Here is a 25,190-nt window from a genome sequence, read left to right on the forward strand (position 1 = left end):
GTTGTTACTACTAGGATATTTTACTTTTTATGTAAAAAATGCAATATACTTAATTTTCCCTCTGATATTTATATGGTATGATTTATATATACATATATATCAAAATGCATGCCTATACACATACATAAAGCCATATTTGATGGCCCAAAGGAAGAGGCCCCAAGGGCTCTTTAGTGTGCAATTAATATTTTGGTCAGAAAAATCAGCAGATTGTTTCAGTATGGTTATGTGTTATGACATCATATTCCAGTAAAGTTATAATGAACAGAAATTTTGTTTGTCTCTGTGGCAAACCAAAATGAGTTTTGTAATTGTCAGCAGACCTTAGTGATTATAGTGGCGCCCACTCCCTCTGCTGTAGTTAAAGGTCTTAGCATTCCAGTTGTGGACCTCTGTTTTCAGAAGTTTATAATTAATTGTAAGCATTTGCTCTACGGGGAAAGCTTGCCATGTAAGATCAGTTCAGGAGTTGATTTCTGATTTCAAGTAGTGTATCTTGAAGTTTTATAGAACCAATTAAATATGTACAGTCGTGTGGAGGTGGGAAACTACACATGTGGATGTCAGAGTGAGGACAGTATACATACACTATTCATATTGGTCTGTTGACATTTTTGGATTAAAAGGATGAGTGGTAAGTCATAGGGAGTTGTGCTTTCAATACCCTCTTTAGTTATTGTAATCAAAGGACAAAAAGATTGCGTTTTAAAATTCATTTTAAGACTTTGGAGGTTAAAAATAGTATTTTACTGTCATTGTTTTTTTCTTTAATTTTTTTTATGTTTCCTAATTTAAAAATAAGGATACTTATATTCACTTAAAATACCTTATTAAGAATATAATGGAAAAAAAAAAGAATATAATGGAACACCATGAGCCATACAAATGATGTTTAGCGTGTGAAACAGTGACTTTTTCTGCTGCCGTGCACTGATGTCTCCAGTCTCTGGACGCTGTTGATTCTCCCTGTCCTGGACATTATGCTGTAATCTCTTCTCTGGCTCTGACCCTCTTTATTCCGTCCTCTGCCATCTGTTGCTTCCCTGCGCTTTGATCGTAGGTGTTAATCAGAGTCCAACCTCAGGCTCTCTCTAGGTTCCTTCACATGGATCCTTTTCAGGTGTCTCTCTATCACAGGGTCTCAGTTGTTGCCTTGCTAATCTGCTCTTTGGTACCAGTCTTCATCTTCAGTAAATCTTCATTGATTTAGTCCCATTTGCCCAGTAAACTTTAACATTGTGGACTCTCTCCAGTTTTATCTCAGACTGTCTGAAGAGTACCACTACTTGGATATTTAATAATCATTTAAAATATGTTGTGACTTCAAGTTGAGGGTATAACTTGGTGGTAGAGTACTTGTCTACCACATGCAAACCCTTGGGTTCAATCCCTAGCATGGCAAGAAAGAAAGAAAAAAAAAAAGCAGGACTTTGGTTTGGAAACATTTTCCAGCACTGGAATGATTTTTTTAAACTTAATTTTTAGCGTTACAATTACAAATCCATTATTCCATCAAAATTGATCCAGTTCACAGTGCTAAGTCACTCCAGTCAGTGATCATATTGGTTTCATCTTGGTTTCCTTTGTCTTTACTCAGGGTCTCCTCAGTCCCTTCTTCTTTAACACGCCTTTTCCACGTTATTGATCCTGTTCATGGTGCTGGGTCACTCAATTCAGTGATCATATTGCCCAGTCCTACTTTCCTTTGTCTTTACCCAGGGTGTCTTTAGTCCCTTGTTCTTAACACGCCTTTTCCACGTTAGGGACTTGTGCTTATTGGTCTTTCTGTTAGCTCTGAATCCCCCAGCGTTCGTATTTTTCTTGCATGTTTGAATGCCATCTCTGTATTGATTATTCCCAATGTTTATCCTTGCCTTAGACCTTTTTCTTAGAGCCCCAACTCATAACTATGATTGTCTGCTTGACAAATCTGCTGGAGGTCCGACCTCCCTAATAGCTTCACTTTCCAAAGCAGAGCTGCTGGTGTCCGTCCAGCACACCCATATCCCTTGTGTAGTCTTTAGTAGTCCTCTAAAGCTCCAGGGTGACTCTGAACCAGTTCTTAGATTTCGGAGGCAGCCTTTAGGCCATCCCATCTTTGTTTTCAAACTCATGTAGAATTTAGGGACTTCTTCTTTCTTCTACTATGATACCCAAGTTAAGGCACTGTCTGTCCCTTTCTGAGGCTTCTCTTATAGCTGTTGTTAGAGCTCCCTTGCTTCTCCTGCCCTTCCCCTTCAGTCTGCCCTCAGCACAGGAGATGATCTTCCAAAATAGGGTGTAGATGATGCCTTTTTTGCTCACAGTGGCTTCCCATTTCTCTTAGGATCGAAGTGAATCCTTAAAATAATGTTTAAGGAAGGCCTGCAGAATCTGGTTGCCTCTTACCCTGGGCTTTCCTTCCTTACCCCTGCAGCTCTAGCCAGATGGGCCTCCTTAGTTACTTGAGCATGTCTCTGGGCCTCTGCACTTGGTATTCTATGTACCTCAGGTATACTGTCCCAGGTTCCGGCATGGTTTGGTTCCCCCACTTATTTTAGGTCTTTACAAAGCTGTCATTTTCTCAATGAAGCCTTCCCAAGCCACCTTATACAGACAGCTGTCTGATACTTCTGAACCCTTCTTTCTTTCTTCCTTTCTTCCTTCCTTTCTTTCTTTCTTTCTTTCTTTCTTTCTTTCTTTCTTTCTTTCTTTCTTTTTTCTTTTTTAAACAGGTATTTCTAACACTCTAGATATTCTACATACATGTCATACTTACTGTTTGTCTTCTCTACTATGATACTTGTTTTTATAGTATCCTGTCATAAAAGACATTCTGTAAGTAATTGTTGAGTTGATAGATTTTATCATCTATCCTAATTCCTAATTTTTAAAATTTCTTTTAAGCCGGTGATGGTGGTGCACATCTTTAATCCCCTTGGGGGACAGAGGCAGGTGAATCTCTGGGAGTTTCAGGCCAGCCTGGTCTTCAGAGCGAGTTCCAGGATAACCAGGGCTACACAGAGAAAAACCTGTCTAGAAAACAAAAACAAAGAAACGAGTGTGAAGTTTCTCCCCAATGTGTTCTTTCTTCTCCTAGTCTCTTATCCCTTGAATAGTAGCAGCTTCCTAGTTACACTCTGCTCCCTCAGCCTCATTAAATGCAAATCTGGGTAGGTTTTCAACCATGAGAATATTTTGTGATGCTTCTTCTGACGCAGTCTAGAAATGACGGTCTCGGGGTTTTGATTGCGTTCATTTTCTCTGCCAGTTAAAGAATGAAAAGGCAGGGACATCTGAAGCACAACAGGTAGCAGCAGAGGGACCTCGTGCACTGCAGACAGAGTCAGCCATTGACAATGGTGTTTACCTGGTGGTGGTGGCACCCAGAGAAAAAGAGCTAAAGAAAGCATCACTACCAATGCAGTGTCCTCAGTCATAGAAAGAACGGAATTGCTTCATGTGCAGCGCTGGGGTGGAGCTGGTGGACATTGTTAAGTGAAATGAACCAGGCACAGAAGAAAAGCACTGCTTGTTCTCGAGTACGTCAGGAAGCTGATACTTTGATCTTGAGACATGTGGAGAGTAGAATAGTAGTTACCACATTCTGAAAAGGGTGTTGGGCAAGAGAGAATGAGAAGATATTTAATGAGGTTCATTGGGTTGGAGGAACAATGTATATGTTCTGTGTAGTATTGCTGTGAGTAACAAAAGTTAAGTGAGTATTTCAAACGGGGCATTTTGAACATTTCCAGCACAAAGAAATGGTGCATTTCTGAGGTAGTCCCCATGCCAGTTACCCTAATCTGATTGTAGTGCATTGTATACATGATGAGGTGTCGCTGCCTTCTGAAATATGTACAGGTGCTGTGGCCAGTTTAATATAAACATTTTAAAAAGAATTGGCATAAATTCTTTAGTTTTTGTTATGTCAATGTGATGTCTTTATTACTTTATATCACACTAAGCTGTCTCTCTACCCCCATAGCTCTAGTACACCATTATTATAAGCCCAGCAGTGTGCATGCAGCCACCTAAATGTGCTCACCTGTCTCCAACTTCCGCAATGTCTGCCTGTTCTCAGTGGCAAACTCTTCCATTCTTGTCTGTCAAAACTAATTAAAACTTCACTAGAAAATCTTCTGTGGTACAGTTAGATAATTTTATTGCATTCATTTCTGTTTAATGTTACATTTTTCATGAAAGTCAATGTACACTATTTGTATAGCTATATTGACTCACATTTTACCTTAGAAATATATTCATGAGGTTGAGATTGTAGTAGGGTTAGTAAGAGAATATACAATACATCCCATGGTTGCTAACATTTTGTGTGAAATAATCTTATGGTTATTGTGGTTATAGACTCATATTGAGCTGCCACTAGTTGTAGTTGGTTATTTTTTTACTCTTTACTCTTTGGCTCTTTGGGCTCCTTGGGGGCCTACCACCCAGCTCCCAAATAAATCACATGGAGTCTTATTCTTTCTTATGAATGCTTGGCCTTAGCTTGCCTTGTTTCTTGCCAGATTTTCTTAACTTAAATTATCCCATCTTCCTTTTGCCACTTTATTTCTGTATATCTTTTCTTTCCTTTTTATTCCGTGTCTGGCTGGGTGGCTGGGTGGCTGGGTAGCTGACCCCTTCTTTTCTTTTCCTTGATCCTCTCTTGCTTCCTGATCCCTCTTTTTCTCCTTCTATTGATTATCTCTGCCTGCCAGCCCCATCTATCCTTTCTCCTATCTTGCTGTTGGCCATTCAGCTCTTTATTAGACCATCACGTGTTTTAGACAGGCGCAGGAACACAGCTTCACAGAGTTAAACAATTGCAGCATAAAAGAACACAACACATCATTAAAACAAATGTTCCACAGCATAAACAAATGTAACACTTTAAAATAATATTCCACAACAACTAATGCTTGTGTTTTCTTTTTATAGGTATCATTGCCCAATGCCCAAGATTTTTTATGTTCAGTTGACTGTAGGAAATAATGAATTCTTTGGTGAAGGGAAGACTCGCCAAGCTGCCAGACACAATGCTGCCATGAAAGCCCTTCAAGCGCTGCAGAATGAACCTATTCCAGAAAAGTCTCCCCAGGTGTGCTTCTGCCGAGTGTGGCAGTCTCATCCCTGTGCCTTCCCGGGGTGGGGGGGCACTGAGCAGACAAATAAACTAATTGTGTAATGAAGGAAATAATCTGTTCAGCTAGGAAAGGACCGTGATAGTTTGCTCTCACATGCCTGTCACTATACTAAACTCATACATCCCTTCGGGAAGACCCCAGTTCACTGGGGAAGTCGCTTGCCAGGCATCATGGGATTTAAGCATGTGTGTATAAGGATGGAAGGTAACATTCATTTGCCTTACATTTAATGTGCCTTGTATTGGGCAGAGATTGCATTGTGTTAACCTGAGATCAAGGAAGGTAGGCCAACGCTTTAGTGACAGGCCCTCTCCTAGGTGAGCCATGTCCCCAGCCTGAGGTCAACGGATGTAAAGAGGAGGAGATTGTTTGAGATTTTGGAGTTCTACTTTAGTTTGTAAATTAGAGTGCTAAGACTGTTCTTGGATAATTTTACCCATTCTTATGGTTTCATCTACTTTCTCCATTGACTTCAATAATATCTCTAGTTCAGACATTTCCTATAGTATAGCCAGTGTTCTGTTCTTTTCTGCTGGGTTATTCAAACCTTACAGTTTAATCTCCTAGATTATCCTTTCTCCAAACATGGTAGTCTTTTTTCTTTGAAATTTGTTATAATGGTGGGCATACATGTTTCTCTGCTGGTGCAACTGTTCATGGCAACTGTTAACCATTTTTGATTAGATTGTGAGCTTCCTGACAGCAAGAATTGTCCCTTTATTCCCTTATCTCACACAATGAGACGCTCCAGAACTATGGATTTCATAAGTGAATAAGTGAGTGATGCCAGCTAGTCCAGACACAGTCCCATTTCTTGGTTTGCATCCTATACTCTGTCTATTATGGAAGCCCATGGGTTGTGTTAGAGCAACAGTTGGGAGTGAGGCAGGTGTGCAGCTCTGCAGTAAAAGAATTGGATTTAAAGAGTGTGTGGCTGGGGAGAAGACTTTCAAACTCAGCATAGCCTTGACTCGTGAGAATTCCGGGAGAATCCACTGTGTGTGCTCATGTCTGCTATTTCAGACTCTAGCTAGACCCACCTGGCTGCAGAAGAGTCTGAAGGCTGGTGTGGAGTCTGGCTCCGTTGTTACCGTTTTGTTTTGTTTCCTGTGACTTAGAATGGTGAATCAGGAAAAGAGATGGACGATGACAAAGATGCGAATAAGTCTGAGATAAGCTTAGTGTTTGAAATCGCTCTGAAGAGAAATATGCCTGTCAGTTTTGAGGTACGTGTGCCTTTCTGTGGTTATTTAAACAAGTTAAATGATGTCCTAGATTGTTTGATGAATGCACATGCTTCTTGTGTTGAGATCCATTACCACGGAATGATTTATGCCCCAGAGAAATAGAAATTATTGTAATGTTATGAATATTGTGGGTCTTCTTGTCTTTTCTGTACTAGGCTATTTTTTATATATGACATTTCAGTTTTGACCATAAAATTTGTTTTCTGATCATAATTTCTGTTAATATATAGGATTTGGTGTTTTATTTATCATTAATTTTTAATCCTATTTAATTCAAGGTGTGGGTCAAGTTAGTGTTTAGTGATCCTATGCTAATATCCAATTCCTTTTAACTTTATGGAGGTCAAAACATGTTTGACTTGTTTTGGGGAAGATGCTAGAAAAATCATACCTAGGACCTTGCCACGTGCTAAATACGTAACTCTAGGACAAAACTAGTTCCAGAATATTTCTTTTTTTTTTTTTCAAGACAGGGTTTCTCTGTGTAGTTTTGCGCCTTTCCTGGAACTCACTTGGTAGCCCAGGCTGGCCTCGAACTCACAGAGATCCACCTGGCTCTGCCTCCCGAGTGCTGGCATTAAAGGCGTGCGCCACCACTGCTTGGCCAGAATATTTCTTAACATCAACTGACAAATCACTAAAGAGAAATGATATAGATTTCTACAATGAAATGTGTACAAACAAAACATTTATAAAAGTGTATGAAATTTTTTAAAAAGAGAAAAACTTTAAAAATAATTTTGTAATGCCTTCCATTTAAGAAATGACTAACTTTGAAGCTCATATTTGGAAAGTAGGCAGGAATGAGGAAATAAGCTCAAACTGTGGAGAGAATTCTCCTTCAGGTTTACAACATTTACCTTCTGGGGATTGCGCTTATTGACAGGAGCACTGAACTGACATACTGCTTTCTTCTGGAACACAACTCTGACAAGTCATATTACCTGGCTTCTTGGCCTGTAGCAGATTGACAGTAGCTAAATTAGGAAGAAAAAGTACTTGACAGACTGTGGGGATGTGCCCTCACTTTACTCTGGGTATTCTTGAGGAGAGAGGGATAAGAAAATATCAGATAGAATGATAGGCCTAGCCAACGAGAAGAAAGACAGAAAAACAGGACAGCTTTGGGAGTACCTGGGTCAATACCCAAAGGGCCAGAACTTTATTCAAAAGGGCTTTTTATAACAATGTCAAGGGATGAGGCAAAAGACCTCCCCCTTGCTAGATACATCCGAGTGTAGACCCTTCCAAACACCTGGTAACCATGCCCGTGGTCAAATCATCCCCTTATGCAGCCCTGCTGGGTAAAGCAAGCTCAGATTCTCTGACCTTGAGTAATTTGGGCCTCCACAACAGACTGATTCCAACATGAAATCACTGGAAAACTTGTGAAACCAACCAAAAGTGTTCAACACATACCCAAAACTCATTGTAGTGTGGGGTCTTTTAAAGACTAAAATGAATAGAAAGGCAATTTTATAAGTCATAGAAATCCTTTGCACATCTCTATGTTATGGCGTAGAGTATTGATGTTCACACACTGATGATCTAATGTGAGCAACAAAAGGTTAAACATCCAGTATCCCCATTGAGTCAGTACGCCATTTTCCTGTATGTGTGATGCCTGTGTGTGTGCACATGCACCCATGTTCCCAACCTAGAGGTTGGCATGGCATAAATCATTCTATGCCTTTTAGGCCAGAGGAAGGGGTGGAGCCAAAACTCAGAAATGAGCCAGGGACCTTCCTCTACCTTAATTTTTGGGCAAAGATCTTTCACTGAAACCAGAGCTTGACTTGGCTGGCTGGCCAGTGAGTGCCAGAGATCTGCCTGTGTTCGCTCACTCAGTGTTGGATTTACAGATGTGTGCAGCGGTGCCTGGCTTTACATGGATGCTAGAGATCCGAACCCGGGTCCTCGTGCTTGCACAGCAGGCACCCTTCCTGACTAGGCCGTCTCCCCAGCCCAGTAAACTACTTTTATAATTAATAAGCATGTACCTCAGAACGGCAAAAATGAGCAGTTGGTGTCTAAATTAGTAAACTTAAGTTACTTGGAAAGTATACTCACAGCTAATTCCTTATTTTACTAAAATGCTATACAATCTTTCTGCTCCATTATGATCTTATAGAATCATAGTCATATATGTGGTACTATAAAATGGGCTATTATATGATAAGACTTCATCTTCTAAATGATAAGACATCATTTTTGACCTCTGGTGTTTTACCCTTATAGAGGACAACATTAGATATATATGTTATGATGTTATTTTCACTCTAGATGGCTTATCTAGTTTGGAATCATAGCTAATATGGCATGCTCTACGCTCTTAGTTTTGTGTTCTGTAAGATATGGGGAACCATAACTGACTGTAAATGACATGCTTGTGAAGATTTCTTTCACCTTTGGTAAATTAAGAATCAGAAATCTTTTACATGAACATTGCTGATATCAGACTTTAGAATAGCTATCTTAAAAAGATACTGTAATTTTCAAATAGTTCTTCAGATTAGTTGGAGAGACTATTAAGAAAGATTCATGCTGTTAAACACAAATGCTGGTGTGTTGATTGATATTCTACTTGCATTTAATAGGTTATTAAAGAAAGTGGACCACCACATATGAAGAGTTTTGTTACCCGGGTGTCAGTGGGAGAATTTTCTGCAGAAGGAGAGGGAAATAGTAAAAAACTGTCCAAGAAGCGTGCAGCAACCACTGTCTTACAGGAGCTTAAAAAACTCCCACCTCTTCCTGTGGTAGAGAAGCCAAAACTATTTTTTAAAAAACGTCCTAAAACAATAGTAAAGGTAAGCATATACTTGTGAATACCCATTTCTTTCACTTAATTACTGTAGTGATGGGCCACAATATGGTATTTTTGGTCAAAATAGATCACATGTATGGTTTTTGTCCTATACAGTCATAAGGGAGCAGGAAAATTATAGCATTTTTATTATACTTGTCTATGTTTACATGTATTTATATAGTTTAAATATTGTAAACACCACTGAGTTAGAGTTGCCTTAAGTTTCTAGTAATATGCCATAAAGGTTTATAGCCTAGGAACAGTTGTTACATCACAAAGTCTAAATGTGTAGAAGACTATATCATCTAGGTTTGTGTAAGTACACTGTGATGTTTACATAAAAACAAAAATCATGTAATGACATTTTCTCAGAATGCATCTCCATCGTTAAGTAACGTGTGACCAGTGACAGGTTTCTTAGGACAGATCCCTGAACCAGTGCAGGGGGAGTGGGGAATAACTTCAGTCTTTTTTTCCCCCTCCTTTCTGTCCCCCTCTGTCTGTCCTTGCTTCTACCCCACCTTCTTTTCTTTCCTGTATCCTGTTCTAAATCAAGATGTAAAACATGTGACCATAAACTAATGATAATTTTATTCCTTTATGTATTTTTGTTTCTTAGCATCCATTTGTGTCCCCTTTAGTATAATTCTCATCATGACCATGTAAAGTAGATGACATTATCCCTCATTTTATTTTATTTTAGTGTGTGTGTGTGTGTGTGTGTGTGTGTGTGTGTATGTGTGTGTTTGTGTTCAGGCCTGAGGTCAACATTGGGTATCTTCCTTGATTATTCTCCATTTATTTTTGAGGCAGAGATTCTCAGTTAAACCCAGAGTTCACCAATTCAGCTAGCCATCCTGCTTTGGGGAATACTCAATCTCTGCCATTACATACGGGGATTATAGACAGGCTACCATGCTACTAGGTATTTTTGTGTGTGCCAGGGACCACTGTGGTCCACATACATGGACTGTAAACAGATTTTTCTTTTTGGGCTGCCAGCTCACAAAAAAATGACATGGAGACTATAACACGAATTGCTAAATGGTCTTATTAATAAAAAAAAAACCCTGGAGCCAGATATTGGGGTGAAAACTGAAGAGATTAGAAGGATAGAACAAGCTACAGCCAACCTCACCTTGCCAACTCCTCAGCCTCCAGAGAGAGCTGCTTCCTCTATACTCACTCCTATATACCTTTCTGTGCCCTGCCATCTTACTTCCTCTTTCTGCCTAGCTTCATCACTTCTTTTTTCCGCCCAGCTCTATCACTTCCTGTCTGTCTGTCCAGATCTCCAGACCTCTATGGTTAACTAGCACTGGGATTAAAGGCATGTTCCACCACGCCTGGCTTTGTTTCCACAGAGATCCAGACGGATCTCTGCCTCCCAAATGCTAGGATTAAAGGTGTGTGCTACCATTGCCTGACTTCTGTGTTTATTATAGTGGCTGGCTTTTTCCTCTGATCCCCAGATAAGCTTTATTGGGGTGCACAAATAAAATATCACCACAGGAGACTTATTATTAATTATGAAAGCTTGGCCTTAGCTTAGGCTTGTCCCATTAGCTCTTATAACTTAAATTAACCTTATCTTTTTATCTACATTCTTTTACGTGGCTCATTTACCTTTACTCTGTAGTGCCCATCCTACTTCCTCAACATCTTGCTGGCGACTCTGCCTCTCTTCTTCACAGAGCTCGCTGTCCCCAGAAGTCCCACTTAACCTCTTTCTTCCTGCCTAGCTCATGGCCCTTCAGCTCTTTTTTAAAACAGTCACAGTGACACATCTTCACACCGTGTAAAGGAATATCCCACAACAATGGGCAGCAAGCGTTTTCTCTTCTGAGCTATCTCCCAGCCACTGTTCCTCATTTTCTAAGTAAGGCTTTACAAAGCATGCTCAGAAAGTTTGCTCATTTCTATTTGGCCATCTTGTGGAGTAGCTGGAACTGCTCTGATCCCATGTTTTGTAGCAGCAGCAGCAGCAGCAGCAGCAGCAGCAGCAGCAGCAGCAGCAGCAGCAGCAGGATGAGGAGGAGCATGGCTAGCACTGCTGTACTGTCACTTTTTCAGATGTCATGAACTGTACAGGACAGGACAATAATCTTGTAATAACGCAGCAGGATGACAGACGTATCACAGGAAAACTGACTCTGTCCCATGCTGTGTGTGCCATGCTTACTCTTCAGGGTAGACCTCTGAGATCAATGCATTTGTTTTGTTTCCATTCATTCCCCAAACTTGCCAAGGAAGAATGCAGAACAGACAGCTTTTTAAGGTGTTGTAACCAACTCTTTTATTGGGTCATCTTTGATTTACATTAAAAAGCTAAAAAAAAAAAAAAGGGCAGAGTTGAGAGTGTATAACGTAGCGTTTAGTACAGACAGACAGTGTCAAATGCTCAGTGTAGATGACAGTTCTCTACTGCTAGAGAAAGCCTCCGACTGCTACTATTTCCGTTCCTAACTTGTCACACACAGGCACATGCATGTTTGAATCAAGGACTACAGATAATTAATAATCATTGATGAGTTTCTGTTGTTTGAATTGTGCAGGGGTACACTTTGTATATTCTTACGGGGTTTTCACCTTTGTGTCTCTGCTTTATTTGAAAATACATATATTATACAACAATAAGCAACAACCTGTTCTTTTTTTTATGAAAACTGAGTTTGTTTCACTGAGAAGAAAATGTGAGGTGTGCATTCTGTGTGTTACGTAAGGTAGAGATAAATGGGAAAAACAAATGGCATATGGATCACTGATCATGAGCCACGGTGGTTCTGGGTGCACCCAGCCAAGAGCAAGGTGTAGCTGTTATGAGTGCAGCCTTTGCAGTCCGTTTTGAGGGTGACTTCCTGGCCTAAGCAAATTGTGACATGTTTCTAATCAAGTGTGGATAATATTTGTTCTTGCTTTGTAAGATTGTCTTTGCTGAAGCACTGCACAGAATGCATTATTAATTATGAAATATTTTTAAGTTACTGATACAATAATTACTCAAATATTAAGATGGCCTATTATCTGACGCTGTCTAGTCACATGATCTATCAAAAAAAAAATTCCTAGTATAGTCTCTAGCTTTTCTATGACAGAACAGTGCTTTATATCAAAATGGTCACATAACATTGATCACAGTATCCATTAAACTCAGGTCAGTTGTAATAAACTAAGAATATTAAGCTGTTAAGCTAGATAAAGATACATACATTTCTAAAATGATATATAAATCTAATTCCTGTGTTAGCTATAGCCACTGAAAAACAGTTGTTAGAATGTTATCTTCCAGATCCTAGGGATAGGGGCAACAGTGCCTTTAACATATTTAAAAACATGTTATTCTGGAATGTTCTCTGAGCCTCTTACTTAGACTGGATAACCACCCTGCATTCTTCCTTGCATACATCACACTTGGAATTACTTGTGCTATATCTGTCTTATGTAAAATAAAACCTGGAGATTTTCTGAAATGTAGGCTGCTATTTTGAGAAAGGAAGTTCTTATAATGAGCTGGAATCTAGATGACTTTAAATATAATTATATTGTAGGCCAATAAATTGATTTATTTGGAATACTATCTTGAGTTTTTATTATTTTCCTCATGTCTTTATATATTTTACTCATCTGGGATGTATGACTCCTTTTTTTCAGAAGAAGTAAAGAAGATCTGTGATGAGTTACCTTCATTTTACTTAAAATAATAAAAACCATCACATTGTCTCATTATCCCTAACGTTTCTGTGATGTATCATGCTGTCATACAGGGGAGGCCATTTGTGTTTGAGGAACACATGTTTCCACCCCAGAGTCAGGTTTCAGATCGAGTTATTTCTACGTACAGTGTCGATTAGAAACTGGTTAATTGGGGGCTGGAGAGATGGCTCAGAGGTTAAGAACACTGGCGGTTCTTCCAGAGGTCCTGAGTTCAATTCCCAGCACCCATATGGTGGCTCACAGCCATCTGTAATGAGATCTGGCTCCCTCTTCTGGCCTTCAGGGATACATGCAAACAGAACACTGTGTACATATAAGTAAATAAAAAAAAAAAAAAAGAAACTGGTTAATTGTGAACTCCTTTTGGATTTAAAGATGGTTTATGGAGTCACCCTCTTAACATGTACAGTTTATCAGATGATCTCTTTGGGTTCTTATCTGTTTTTAATATGTCTTCTTTAAGATAAGGTTTCAAAGGAGGCTTCCCAATACTGGAGATAAATTTTCTGGACCTAGTTTTTATAAGGACACCTTACTGGTGTTTAGGATAATCTAGACTTGATAGCTAATAATAACTTAACTGTCATGGGCATAGTAATCTCAAAAAAGAAATCAAGCCACTAATAATGTTCTCAAATTCCTACCTTTACCTTTTTTTATTAATGCGTATGGTTCATTGTCACTAAAATCCATATCAGTGGTTGTTTCTTTGAGACATAGAGACGTCCTTAGAAGAGCCGGGAGGCAACAGGTCTAAGGACATTACAGGCAGCCTCCTGTGGGAAGCACAGATTGATGTGAGTGTCTCCACGTGTGGTGGCAACTCTAAGTGCCCCAGCTGCTTCTTCACTTTTTCCTTAGGAGCTCACTGAGGCTTCTTCGGTATGGTCTGTACTTGGCATTTTCATCATCTCTCTTTCCCAAAGCCTTTTCTTTTCTTTTTGAGATTATAATATAATTATACCATTTCTTCCTCCCTTCTTCCTCTCTCCGTACACTCCCTTATACCCTTCTTGTTCTCTTTTAAATTCATGGCCTCTTTTTTCATTAATTGTTGCCACATGCATATACATACACATATGCATGTGTATATATACATACACACACATATATGTGTGTGTGTGTGTGTGTGTGTGTGTGTGTATGTGTGTGTGTGTGTGTGTGTTTTCTCCTAAATCTAACCTCCTCAGTCTGTATAATGTTACTTGCATGTGTGTAGCTTCAGGGCTGGCCACTTGGCATTGGGTAACCAGTTGGTCCACTCTTCCCCGGGGAAGAATGTTTCTCCCAGCCTCAGCCTTCCTTAGGTGCCTGTACTTCTTTAGATAGGGTTGAGGCCTCGTGGTCTTTTCCCATCTACTTTGGCATGTTGTTTGTGTTCAGTTCATGTTTAGGCAGCCATGTTAGTGAGACTTTATAGATCCCTCCGACATTAAATTCCATTTATACACAGACTTACATTTATCACAGTTTTTGTTGTAGTTAATAGTATGGTTCCTTACAACTTGTTTAGACAGTCTTACTGTTATTTTACCTTTCCCTCCTTTTTTATTTAACCCCCTCCCCATTTCTCTAGTCTGATCACTTACACTTTGCAAGTGACCCTTTCTAACTTATTTGACCTGTAGTTTTGGCTGTGGTAGACTTTATCAACAGCTGACCATCTCCATTGCGCTCTCATGTCCAGCCTAACAAGTGCACTTGTGAGGTTTGTGTCTTTTTAAAAGACTTACTTATTTTGTGTTTGTGTGTGCACGTATGTGGAGGGCAGAGGACATTGGAGGATTCCATTCTTTCTTTCTCCGCCGTGGGTTCTCGTGACCGAACTCAGGGCCTCCAGCTTGTGCAGCAGGTGCCTTACCCACTGAGCCACCTCACTGGCTCTGAGGTTTGTAGTCCTTTACTCTTTTCTTAGTTTCTCCATTACACCTAGTGGTTCAGTTCAGCCTTTAGAGAAATGATTTCCCAGTGTGCTTCTGTGGTCTACACCATGTGCTCCACATTGTTGCTTAACAATTCACAGGCACCTCAAATTCACTGTCCAGAGTTTATCATGTTCCCTGGTACATCTTTCTCCATCTAGTGGCTGGCAGCACCGACCATCTGACACTGAGATTTCTTTTTATCCTTGTGTCCAGTAAATCATCAGATCCTGTTGATCCCTCACCTAAACATTTCTCTAGCGCTCCCATCCCTCCTACTGTGCTTCTTGTCAGTCAGGTAACAATGTACTTCATAGTCTGGGCTCCTCAGGACTATTTTCAGTTCAGGAGTTCAAGGCCAGCCTGGCAACATAGTAAGCTACCGCCTTCTGCTCTCCTCCCGTCTGCTGCAAGCTTCTTTCATTCCTCTCCTGCCTTAGTGAGGGTTGCTATTGCTGTGATGAAACACCATGATCAAAAGCAACTTGGGGAGGCAAGGGCTTATTCAGCTTACGCTTCCATATCACAGTTCATCATCAAAGGAAGTCAGGACAGGACTCAAGCAGGCCAGGAACCTGGAGGCAGGAGCTGATGCAGAGGCCATGGAGAGGTGCTGCTTTCTGCTTGTTCATCATGGCTTGCTCCAGCTGCTTTCTTATAAAACCCAGGACCACCAGCTGCAATGGGCTGGGCCCTCCCACATCAATCACTAATTAAGAAAATGCCCTCCAGGCTTGCCTACGGCCAGACTTTGTGGAGGCATTTTCTCTATTGAGTTCCCTCCTCTCAGATGACTTGAGCTTGCGTCACTTGACATAAAACTAGCCAGCACACCTTTTTACCCGTTGGGGCTGTTGTACTTCTCGAGTTTCCCAGGCAGATGGGTTATATTCATACTTTACCGTGGTTTTCGTATGCATTTGCCAAGTTCTAATGAAGCTGATTGGTCTTTCTTTCCATTTTCATTCTTGTGATGCACCTGTCTTCTTTTTCTTAATTTTTTTTTTTAAGGAGTTTCTAAAAGTATGTTTTGGAGCCTGGATCCATCTTTTTAAAGTTACATGTTGCAAGTATCTGCTCACAGTTCATGTCTTACTCTGTTCTGTTCTTTTTTCTATTGCTATTTGTGAGTGACCCTCGCACCCTGAAGAGATCACCCAGGTTTAAAGCATAAGCAATCCAGCTTATTTCTGTTGTCTCTGAACCCCAATCCCACGGAAGCCTAAATGTTGGGTCCATTTTACAAAGTTCTGTTGCAAATCTTCTCAATGACTCTGATTTATCCCTTTCAGTCAGTTTTGGTGGGCTAGGGATGCAGTAGAGAACCGCTGCTTTCTCCATGGTCTAATAAGTTTTGCAATCAAGATGCTGAAATTTTTCCTAAATTATTTTCTTAGGCTGGACCTGAGTATGGTCAAGGAATGAACCCCATCAGCCGCCTGGCCCAAATCCAGCAGGCCAGAAAGGAGAAGGAGCCTGATTACGTTTTACTTTCAGAACGAGGAATGCCTCGACGTCGCGAGTTTGTGATGCAGGTATTTTCAGCCTTCATAGTCAGTGTTTCTGAAATCAATGAAAAATCTGAGGCATTCCCAGGGGGGCACAGTGATGTGGTGAAGTCAGGCTGGGCCTTGGAAGGATGTGCAACTCTGTTTACACTGTAGAGTGTTCATTCTTTTTAGGCTCACCTATCAACTTGGAAACTTGCTGGTGTCAAGGACGTGTTAGATAGACAGCCTGAGATTTGGAAGGGCCTGTGAGTTCACATGGGTTATTTACCACAGTTTATCATTTAATGCCTGTCTTGTAACTTTTCATGTTGCCTTTTACAGCCAGGGTGACTAACTGTTATGTTCGGAGACAAAGGGCATTAGAAACAAAATAAGAAGGGTAGATGTAGGGGATGGAAATGGGCCAAGGGCATAAGGTTATGGAGCTCTCTGGAAAATTAGAACGTCTGGCCTGGCCAGCTGACCCTGGTGGGGACTGAGGGAGAGATCTAACTATTTTGCAGCCAAGAAACTTGAAGACTGGTTGCTCGGTATGAGCTAGGAGTGAGGTCAAATACCCAAATTGCCCTGTTCTTTTCAAGCCTGGCCGGATGCTTCTGTGTTCGTCAGTTCAAGCCATACGCTTGGAGCAACCTTGGTTCTGATTTTGTATTAAGAAGCACACCCAGGGCTGGTGAACTGGCTAAGTGGTTAAGAGTGTGTACTCCTCTTGTAGGGGACCCGAGTTCAGCTCCTAACACTCCATCAGATCATTCATAACATCGCAACAGGCAGTTCATGACTGCCTCTAACTCCAGCCCCAGGACCCAGGTGGGGGTTCTCAGACACCCCTGGTCTCTTTGAGCGCCTACACTTGTAGTCATATACATACACAGAGACAAGTACAGATGCACGTGCACACACACATACACACACTTAAAAATAAAATACATCTTTAAAAGGATATTGAAAAGTGGGAAGAAAATAGTATCCTGGACCCCATACAGCAAGTAAGATCTTGGCCACACTGGATTCAGCTGTGACTTCTCACTTTCCTCTTGATGTCTTTATGCCTCTATAGAAATTTTAAAGCTAACTTCTAACCTTGTTGTTTTAGACTTAACCTAGTGCATTGCTCTGAAAATTATAATATTTTTTCTTACAGTAATATTCATTAGAAGAATCTAATAACCAGTGTGTACTTAAATTTTCTTTGTTGTGTTTGAACATAAAATTTTTCTGTTGTGAGAGAAACTTATGGTCAAACTCAAGGATCTTACTTTTCATACAATACAGATAAAATCAACAACTATATACTAAGTGTTGGCTGTATATCAGATATCTCAACATCCAAATATGGAACTTTGTATTAATTAATTACCTACACATAGCTAAGTTTTGCACTTCTGTATGTATATGATACCAAGTATTGATAAATACTGGGGCTATAATAAACATTTACTATGTAGTTGTTGCTTTCCTGTCAGACTGCTGGAAACCTCAAGTTCAAAGTTAGGAATTTTCCTGTGGTTCATAAATGCACAGTGTCTAGGTATCATTAGGACTCAGAGGCTGCCCTAGCATTTTCGCTAAGTAGAATGTATTAATGTTTTGGCTGTTACATTCTTAGCTCTTAAGAACTCAAGGATCTGTTTTGTAAATACCAAAGGTTGAAACTACAGACACGTATTTGGATATAATCTGCTTTGGGTTGTGTTACAGTTCCTTTTCCGTGGAGTGTATTGAATACCCACTTTGAGAGAGGAGGTCAGAGTATCTTTGGCTAGCTCCCATTTTATGGTAGTCATACACATTGAGTCAAACAGGGACATTTGGCTATGCTTCTACATGCTTTCCCACTGGATTCAGATCGTGCCGCCCTCACCCTAGACACTCCAGTAGAGTCATCGCAGTATTATAACAACCTTATTAAAGAAAGGGCTTTTGTATCAACTCATTAAACAGTGTTATCATGGTATAATTCAACGTAGAAGAAAGATAGCTGGAAATAGTGTGCTCATTTTTATCTATTATAGCTCCCTAAACTGAGTTTCTGTGTTACAAAATGAATACAGGTTACTTGTGTTGATTACTGAATAAGAAAAGAAAATTTTCGATGACATTATTGGGATAGTTAGTTCCAAAGCAAATTTATTCCTTTAGGGTAGGAGTATTGTTGTGACAGAGACTCATGTAGCCTAAGCTGGCCCTGAACTCACCATGTAGCCAAGGATGACTTTGAACTCCTTGTCCTCTGGATTTCAGGCATATGCCACCATGTATAGCTTTTCAGAGTAAGTTTCTTTTTGTATACAAGGGCTGATGAATCTGAGGAACAAAAACTCTTTTCATTTGTTTTGGAGAGAGGTTTTAATTTTCAAACAGAAAATAATAACTAAATTACATATGAATATACTGTATTATCATGAATCATACTAACTTTTACACTTTTTTGATTAAGATCTCCAAGTTATTAAAAAATATATAAAGCAAATTTCTTCAGTCTCAGTGAAAGATAATGAAATTTTCAATGCTATTTCTGAACTTTTATATTTCTTAGTTATCGTTGAGGGTTGAGCTCATATAAATGATTAAAGACAAAAATCTGACCATCTTATATCTGCAGCATAGTAGAGAGCTGCTTTGCTCAGACATTAATATTTTAATGTAAAATCTTACTTGTAATCTTATACCATCTGTGAGCTCTGTGGGAAGATGACTCATGTGCATTTTTATTTTTATAATCAAGAGGTTCTTTGAGTGACCATTGCATTTGGTAGCAAGGAGTGAGAGTCACTCAGCGGTGTGGCCTTTCAGCACTGGGTTACTCTGGGATAACAGCTCAGACTGTTGAATTACCTGCTTACAAACGGTTGGGTGAGGAGGGACAGTGAGTCTGGGAAACACCTGTTAGGAAGGAACCAAGTCTTTAGAAAAGATAGGGATAGGTCAGGTGGAAAGCTGGAAGACACAATGAGCAGTTGGTGCCAGGATAGGACCAGCATTGCAGTCAAGTCCAGAGGCAGGAGCCTGGGTCTAAAGGCATCAGGCCTGCAGAGATGAGATGTGGGGTTGGGGCAGGGAAACTGGAAGGACGTCCAGTGAGGTGTGTGTAGCGTGTGAACGCAGATGAAAGTTTCTGTTTACTCTGGTGAGCCTTTTGACCCCCAGAGAAGCGGAGGAGGCTTTTGACGCAGCTGGCCTATCTTCTCACCAACAGTTGTTCCAGAACAGAGTAAGGGCTGGTGCATCTGGGAACAGGCCAAGCCCGAGAAAAACAGCAGGTATTAGAAGGGACTAGCTGAGGGTGAGAACACATCTTCCTTAGGGCTGTGTTGAGGTCAGGGTCAGGCCAACACCGATAGGCAGGGACTGTGAGTTCATGCTGCTTCAAGGAACTGCCGTGAGCGTCCCTGCTTCCCAGTGCAGTCCACAGAAGCTGCACCTGGCGTCAGCTGGACCTTCTCACTTGGGAGAAAAGCAGTGGTCTTTTCCACACTCTCCACCTTTGCAGTGCGTTTGTGATAGTCGGACGCAGCAGCCCTGCAGTGAACATCTGTAGATTCATGTGCTACAACTGTCATTCAGGCTGTCGACTAAAATTCCTCGGAGTACATTCCTGTACTATATCGTTTGCATATTTATGTGTAAGGTTCTAGTTTGTTGCCTTTGTGTTGTTAATCCTGCTTCTTAAAAGTGATTGATTTACTAAAGCTTAAACGTAGTGATGGAAATTGTAGCTTAAATAAAACTGAAAATATAAATAGCTAATTATACTCAACTGTGGAAGCCAGACAGGAATCTGTATGTTCTAGAATAGGAAGAACAACTGCTGTTAGGGTTTTAGACAAGAACCAGACCCACAAAATAGAATGAAAATGACCCCGCAGTCCACCTGGAAACCATTTACTTGTGCGTATGTGCGGTCATTGCTAACACCCAGTTGATTGTCAGGGAAATGTTGTGGAAGTGGCATGAAACTGTTGGAGTTTTATTTTTTTATTTTTTTACCATGCCCTCTTCTATTTTATTTTAAATAAATTTATTTATTTGTTTGTTTATTTTATATCTCAGCCAGTTTCCTCTCCCTTTTCTCCTTCCAGTCCCTCACCTATGGAGCTTTATTTTTTAAAATATTTTTATTTTAAGCAAAGTGACATCTGATAACATAACCCAACTTATCAGACATGGATTATGTGTTGGGGTCTCTTGTTTACTTTCTAGTAGCTTTTAAGAACGTGAATTCATAGGGATCAATTCTGAAGGAAGCCCCTGCATGGGAACCATTTCATATTTCCCTGTGTTATAATTTTACTTTTTCTTATATATGTTGGGGTAGCAGGAGGTTTTACACACACACACACACACACACACATATATATATACAGAGAGAAGGAGAGACAGACAGAGAGAGAGAGACAGACAGACAGACAGACAGAGACAGAGAGACAGAGACAGAGAGAGAGAGAGAGAGAGAGAGAGAGAGAGAGAGAGAGAGAGAGAGAGAGAGAACGAGAGCGAGGCATTTGTGTGTATATAGACCTGAGGTTGATGTCAGGACGTATCCTCACTCTCTCTCTTCTACCTTATTCAATAAGGCGGGGTCTCCCAGTTAAACCCAGAATTTGCTTCTGTGGCTCTTCATTACCCAGTTTGTTCTAGGAATACCTTCTTGGCCTTCTGCTTTCAAGGCTGGGATCCCAGGAGAGTCACCATACTCTGTGTGCACACCCTATGTGGGTTCTGTGGGATCCGAATGCAGGTCCTCATGCGTAGCCAGTGCTTAACTAACACTGAGCCATAGACTCCCTCCTTTCCATTTTCTTTTTTTGGGGGGGGGTGGAGGAGGAAAGGGTTTATTTGGCTTATGCTTCCAAATCACTGTTCATCATTGAAGGAAGTCAGGACAGGAACTCACACAGGACAGGAACCTGGAGGCAGGAGCTGAGGCAGAGGCCATGGAGGGGAGCTGCTTACTGGCTTGTTCCTCATTTGCTGCTCAGCCTGCTTTCTTATAGAACCCAGGACTGCCAGCCCGGGGGTGACACCACTCACAATGGACTGGACCCCCCCCCCATCAGTCTCTAATGAAGCTGGGTCTTCTTTCTTTTTTTGTTTTTGTTTTTTTTTGTAATCATGAAAACAAGCCATTTATTATTAATAATATTAATTATCTAACTACATTAACCGTTTTATATTTAATCATATTATTATGATTAATAATAATAAGACTCTAGCCCTGTCCTGAGTAACCCCCTTTGCAAGTTTTTTTTTCTATTATCAGTTTGATACAGTACAAATTCTTATCCTAATAGTGAAATGTTTCATTGCCCAGTGATTGAGTAAAACCAAAACTTATTGTAAGCCACACTCATCCTAGGGTCCCCCCTGCTATGTAGCCTCCTTGGTTCTGTGGTTGCAGTCTGATTGTTCTTTGCTTTATATCTAGTAGTATCTTTTTAAGACCAAAAGTAATTTAATAAACTCAAATTTATCTGCCCTTTTCTTATGGTAGTTATATAAAAATTCAGATGAGCAAAGAGGTGCTGTGCCTTTCTATTCCCACAGAACCATGCCTGTTCTTAGCACTTCGCTCTACTGTAGAGACTCTAGAATCAGCTTGTCAACTTGTGTGAAATACATGTGAGATTTTGATAGGAATTCAGTGAATTTATAGATGCATCGACACATGAATCACTGTAGGACTGTTTCCTGTAACCTATAAGCATGACACGTGGTTCTATTTATTAGTATTTTCTCTTTTAAAGATTTATTTATAATTTGTATTTTGTATGTATAATGTGTTTTGCCTGCAGAGGCAAGAAGAGGGCACCACATCCCTGGGATGTTATAGTTGTGGGCCACCATGTTGGGTGTTGGTGAACCTAACCTGAATCCTCTGTAAGAGCAGCAATATTTTAATGTCATTTTGTAAACTCCTCCTTATAGTTAAACTTTTCAATTTAATTTTTAAGATTTTACTTCTCTTAGCACATGCCTCTCTAAAACAGTCTTACTCAACTCAGAAAATATGTGTATAAGATGGCTCACATATATTTAAATGTGTGTGTGTGTGTGTGTGTGTGTGTGTGTGTGTGTGTGTGTGTTTGCACACATTCTGTTTAAATTGCTTACAAAAGGTAACAGGCAGTTTGCTGTTCACTAAGCAGTTATGAATGACATAGATTCTCTTAATTTCCAAAGCAACACTGAGACATAGTTGTTGGTATTCCTGCTGTATTGATGAGGAGTTTGAAGGTCAGGAAGTTGTTAAATAATGTACAGCATCTTCTGTACAGGGGAAATCAGAAAGTTGAATTTCTTAGCTCCAAGATTCACTTGGAAGTCTTTTTCTGCACCATAGTATTATACTCAGCCTTATATTAATTTTCTTTAGGAACTGTTTAATATGATATGTTTCCATATTGGATATTGAACCTAGAACCCTGTATGTATTGGGCAAATATTCTACCACTGAGCAGTGTCTCCAGCCATAATATAAACTCATATAAACTTTGGACATTAGTTTAAATGACACCAACATGAATTTCCACTTTCTCAGTTTCTTACTGGGAATAAAGAGTACAACATGTAGTTAGAACAAATACTATGTTGATGTGAACTTTCTTTTTTATTTGCTTAAATGAGTAAGGTTTAAAAAATCAAACAATACAGAAATGTATGAGGAAGTAAAAGTCCTAGAAGAATGCCATCCTGAGATAACCACCAGAATTTCTACGTGTAGTTTCACTTGTATATTAAAATTACATGAGTGAGATTTTATCTTTCTATTTTATTTTGAACTATCTTTCTTTTTTTTTTCTTTTTTAGTCTTATGCATCCTGTTTGCTAATACAACTAATTAATTTCTGTAACCTCTATAGGTCAAGGTGGGCAATGAAGTTGCTACTGGAACAGGACCTAATAAAAAGATAGCCAAAAAAAATGCTGCAGAAGCAATGCTGTTACAGCTTGGCTATAAAGCATCCACTAGCCTTCAGGATCAGCTCGACAAGGTAAGAATGGACATTAATGTATGTGTGCCTCCTGTCTGAACATTAAAGGGATTAACATATTCTGATCTCATCTGCTTTCAAAGTTGACTTGACTTTTAATTTTTATGAGGCAAGATTCTATGTGAGATTTTGCTGCTAGAAAATACCATCCACGTATGGGGAAGATGTAGTGTTAGCCAGTAGTAAGTCTAGAATTAGAATTACTAACATTTTTGTATGGTAGTTCATAGCAGTATAATACCGTCTAACTTATTGCCTGTTTGCCTGTCACTTACTTTTGTCTGTGTTTGTGCCTTTTAAGAGCAGGAGCTGTTAGTCTTTGTTTTGGGAATACAGCTGGAAACATTGGAAATAAAAATTTTGGCTTAGTCCTTAGGGCAGTGATTATATTAGACAGGTTCTCTATAAACTGGTTTTATTTGTTTATTTTCTGTTTATTTTAAATTTAAAGGTAAACTGAGAGAGTATTTACTTTTTCTCCCAAAGACATGTTCCTAGTCCTCTGTTTCTTCTGCAGCAGCTAATGACGTCATTAGCACCTGCCTATGTTGGAGAGAGGCCTGGATTCAGGGCATAGCAGAGAAGAAGGTGGAGAGAATTGAAGCAATTTTCATTTTGATTGCTATTTTGTTATCTACACTTATATAGGACTTATTTCTATTAAGCATTTTGTTTATGCAAAAATTTACAACAAAGCAGGTTTACTGTTACCTTTCTAAAAGTAATTTCCCTTTGAGCAGTCCTTTCTCACAGGACTCTGTTTTGGTGAGGGCCTGCCTTAGTTTCTGTAGGGACACTCCTTAAGCTTAGAGAGAGAAACAAGACATCTTCCCATGAACGTTCAGCTGTGCTTTTCTTTTCTTTTTTTTTTATTTTTATTTTTTAATTTACACTCATGATATTCATTAATTACACTCATGATATCAATCACATTTGTGGTATTCATAGATTACATTCGCAGTATTCATTCAAATATATATATAAATTTTAAATGCCGAATGTCATTTATTGAAGGAGGGAAGAGGTCTTAAATACAGGCTTACAGCACAATGGGAGAACCCCGGAGGGCAGAAGTTTGCTACAGATGTTTTACAATCTTGCATCTAAGCTGTTAACACCCATTATTCAGGATACACAGACAAGGAACTTCCCTTAAGCATTCAGGAGGGTGGAACCTGGCAGGGAATTAGCATAGGGAGGATATCAAGGTCAAGATCCACAAGCAAGGCAACAGTAACCCAAAACGGGGGCCAGGGACTTTCAGGTCCCCCTTTTATTAAATAATGAGCTTCTGACTTGGGTTGCGTGGGATATCAGCAGGTCACCTTACCCATCATAGAGACGCCTGCCCAGGCCCCACAGGTGCTCTGTCTTAGGTTGGTGAGTGCCCCCCAGGCGTTACCTGTCTCTGAATACTCATTATCATACAGGCTCAATCGTGTGTGAGCTTCAGAGTTAACTGCTGCCAAAGATCTCAAAGTGGCACTGGGCTTGCAATCTGTGTGTTCGACACAGAAAAGACCAACAGAGGTCCTATCTCACCCATAGCCAGCAGGCCAAAGGCAACTGAGCCATTCCCTTTCTTAACGAGCCATACTGTACGTTGGAGTCCTTGTAAGATAGTATCCCAAAAGCAACTGAAACTTGAGTTTATAAATTTATAATTTTCAAAGCCAATCGAGATGTATATAACTACTGAATTAAATTTATCATGCCCAATAGAATGGAAGATTAACTAACTGTGGTAGCTACTTTTGTTGCCAGGGTCTCCACTGTGCTAGCTGTAGTAAGCAATTATGAAATGGTAATCCCAGACACAGTCAGCTGTGCTTTACTTAAAGCCGCTGTGATTCATTTCAATGATTA

General features: G+C 39.9%; 1 protein-coding gene across 1 annotated transcript in view; it reads left to right on the forward strand.

Moving 5' to 3' along the window:
- Stau2 (staufen double-stranded RNA binding protein 2) overlaps positions 1–25,190 on the forward strand; it is a 281,392-nt gene that overhangs the window by 100,400 nt on the left and 155,802 nt on the right. The window contains exons 6-10 of the mRNA XM_059253987.1: positions 4,921–5,080; positions 6,245–6,352; positions 8,971–9,183; positions 16,216–16,353; positions 23,193–23,324. Of these exons, the coding sequence (XP_059109970.1) occupies positions 4,921–5,080; positions 6,245–6,352; positions 8,971–9,183; positions 16,216–16,353; positions 23,193–23,324 (751 nt within the window). The remainder of the gene's footprint in view (positions 1–4,920; positions 5,081–6,244; positions 6,353–8,970; positions 9,184–16,215; positions 16,354–23,192; positions 23,325–25,190) is intronic.

This window comes from Peromyscus eremicus, chromosome 2, assembly GCF_949786415.1.
Source record: "Peromyscus eremicus chromosome 2, PerEre_H2_v1, whole genome shotgun sequence".
Classification (NCBI taxonomy): domain Eukaryota; kingdom Metazoa; phylum Chordata; class Mammalia; order Rodentia; family Cricetidae; genus Peromyscus; species Peromyscus eremicus.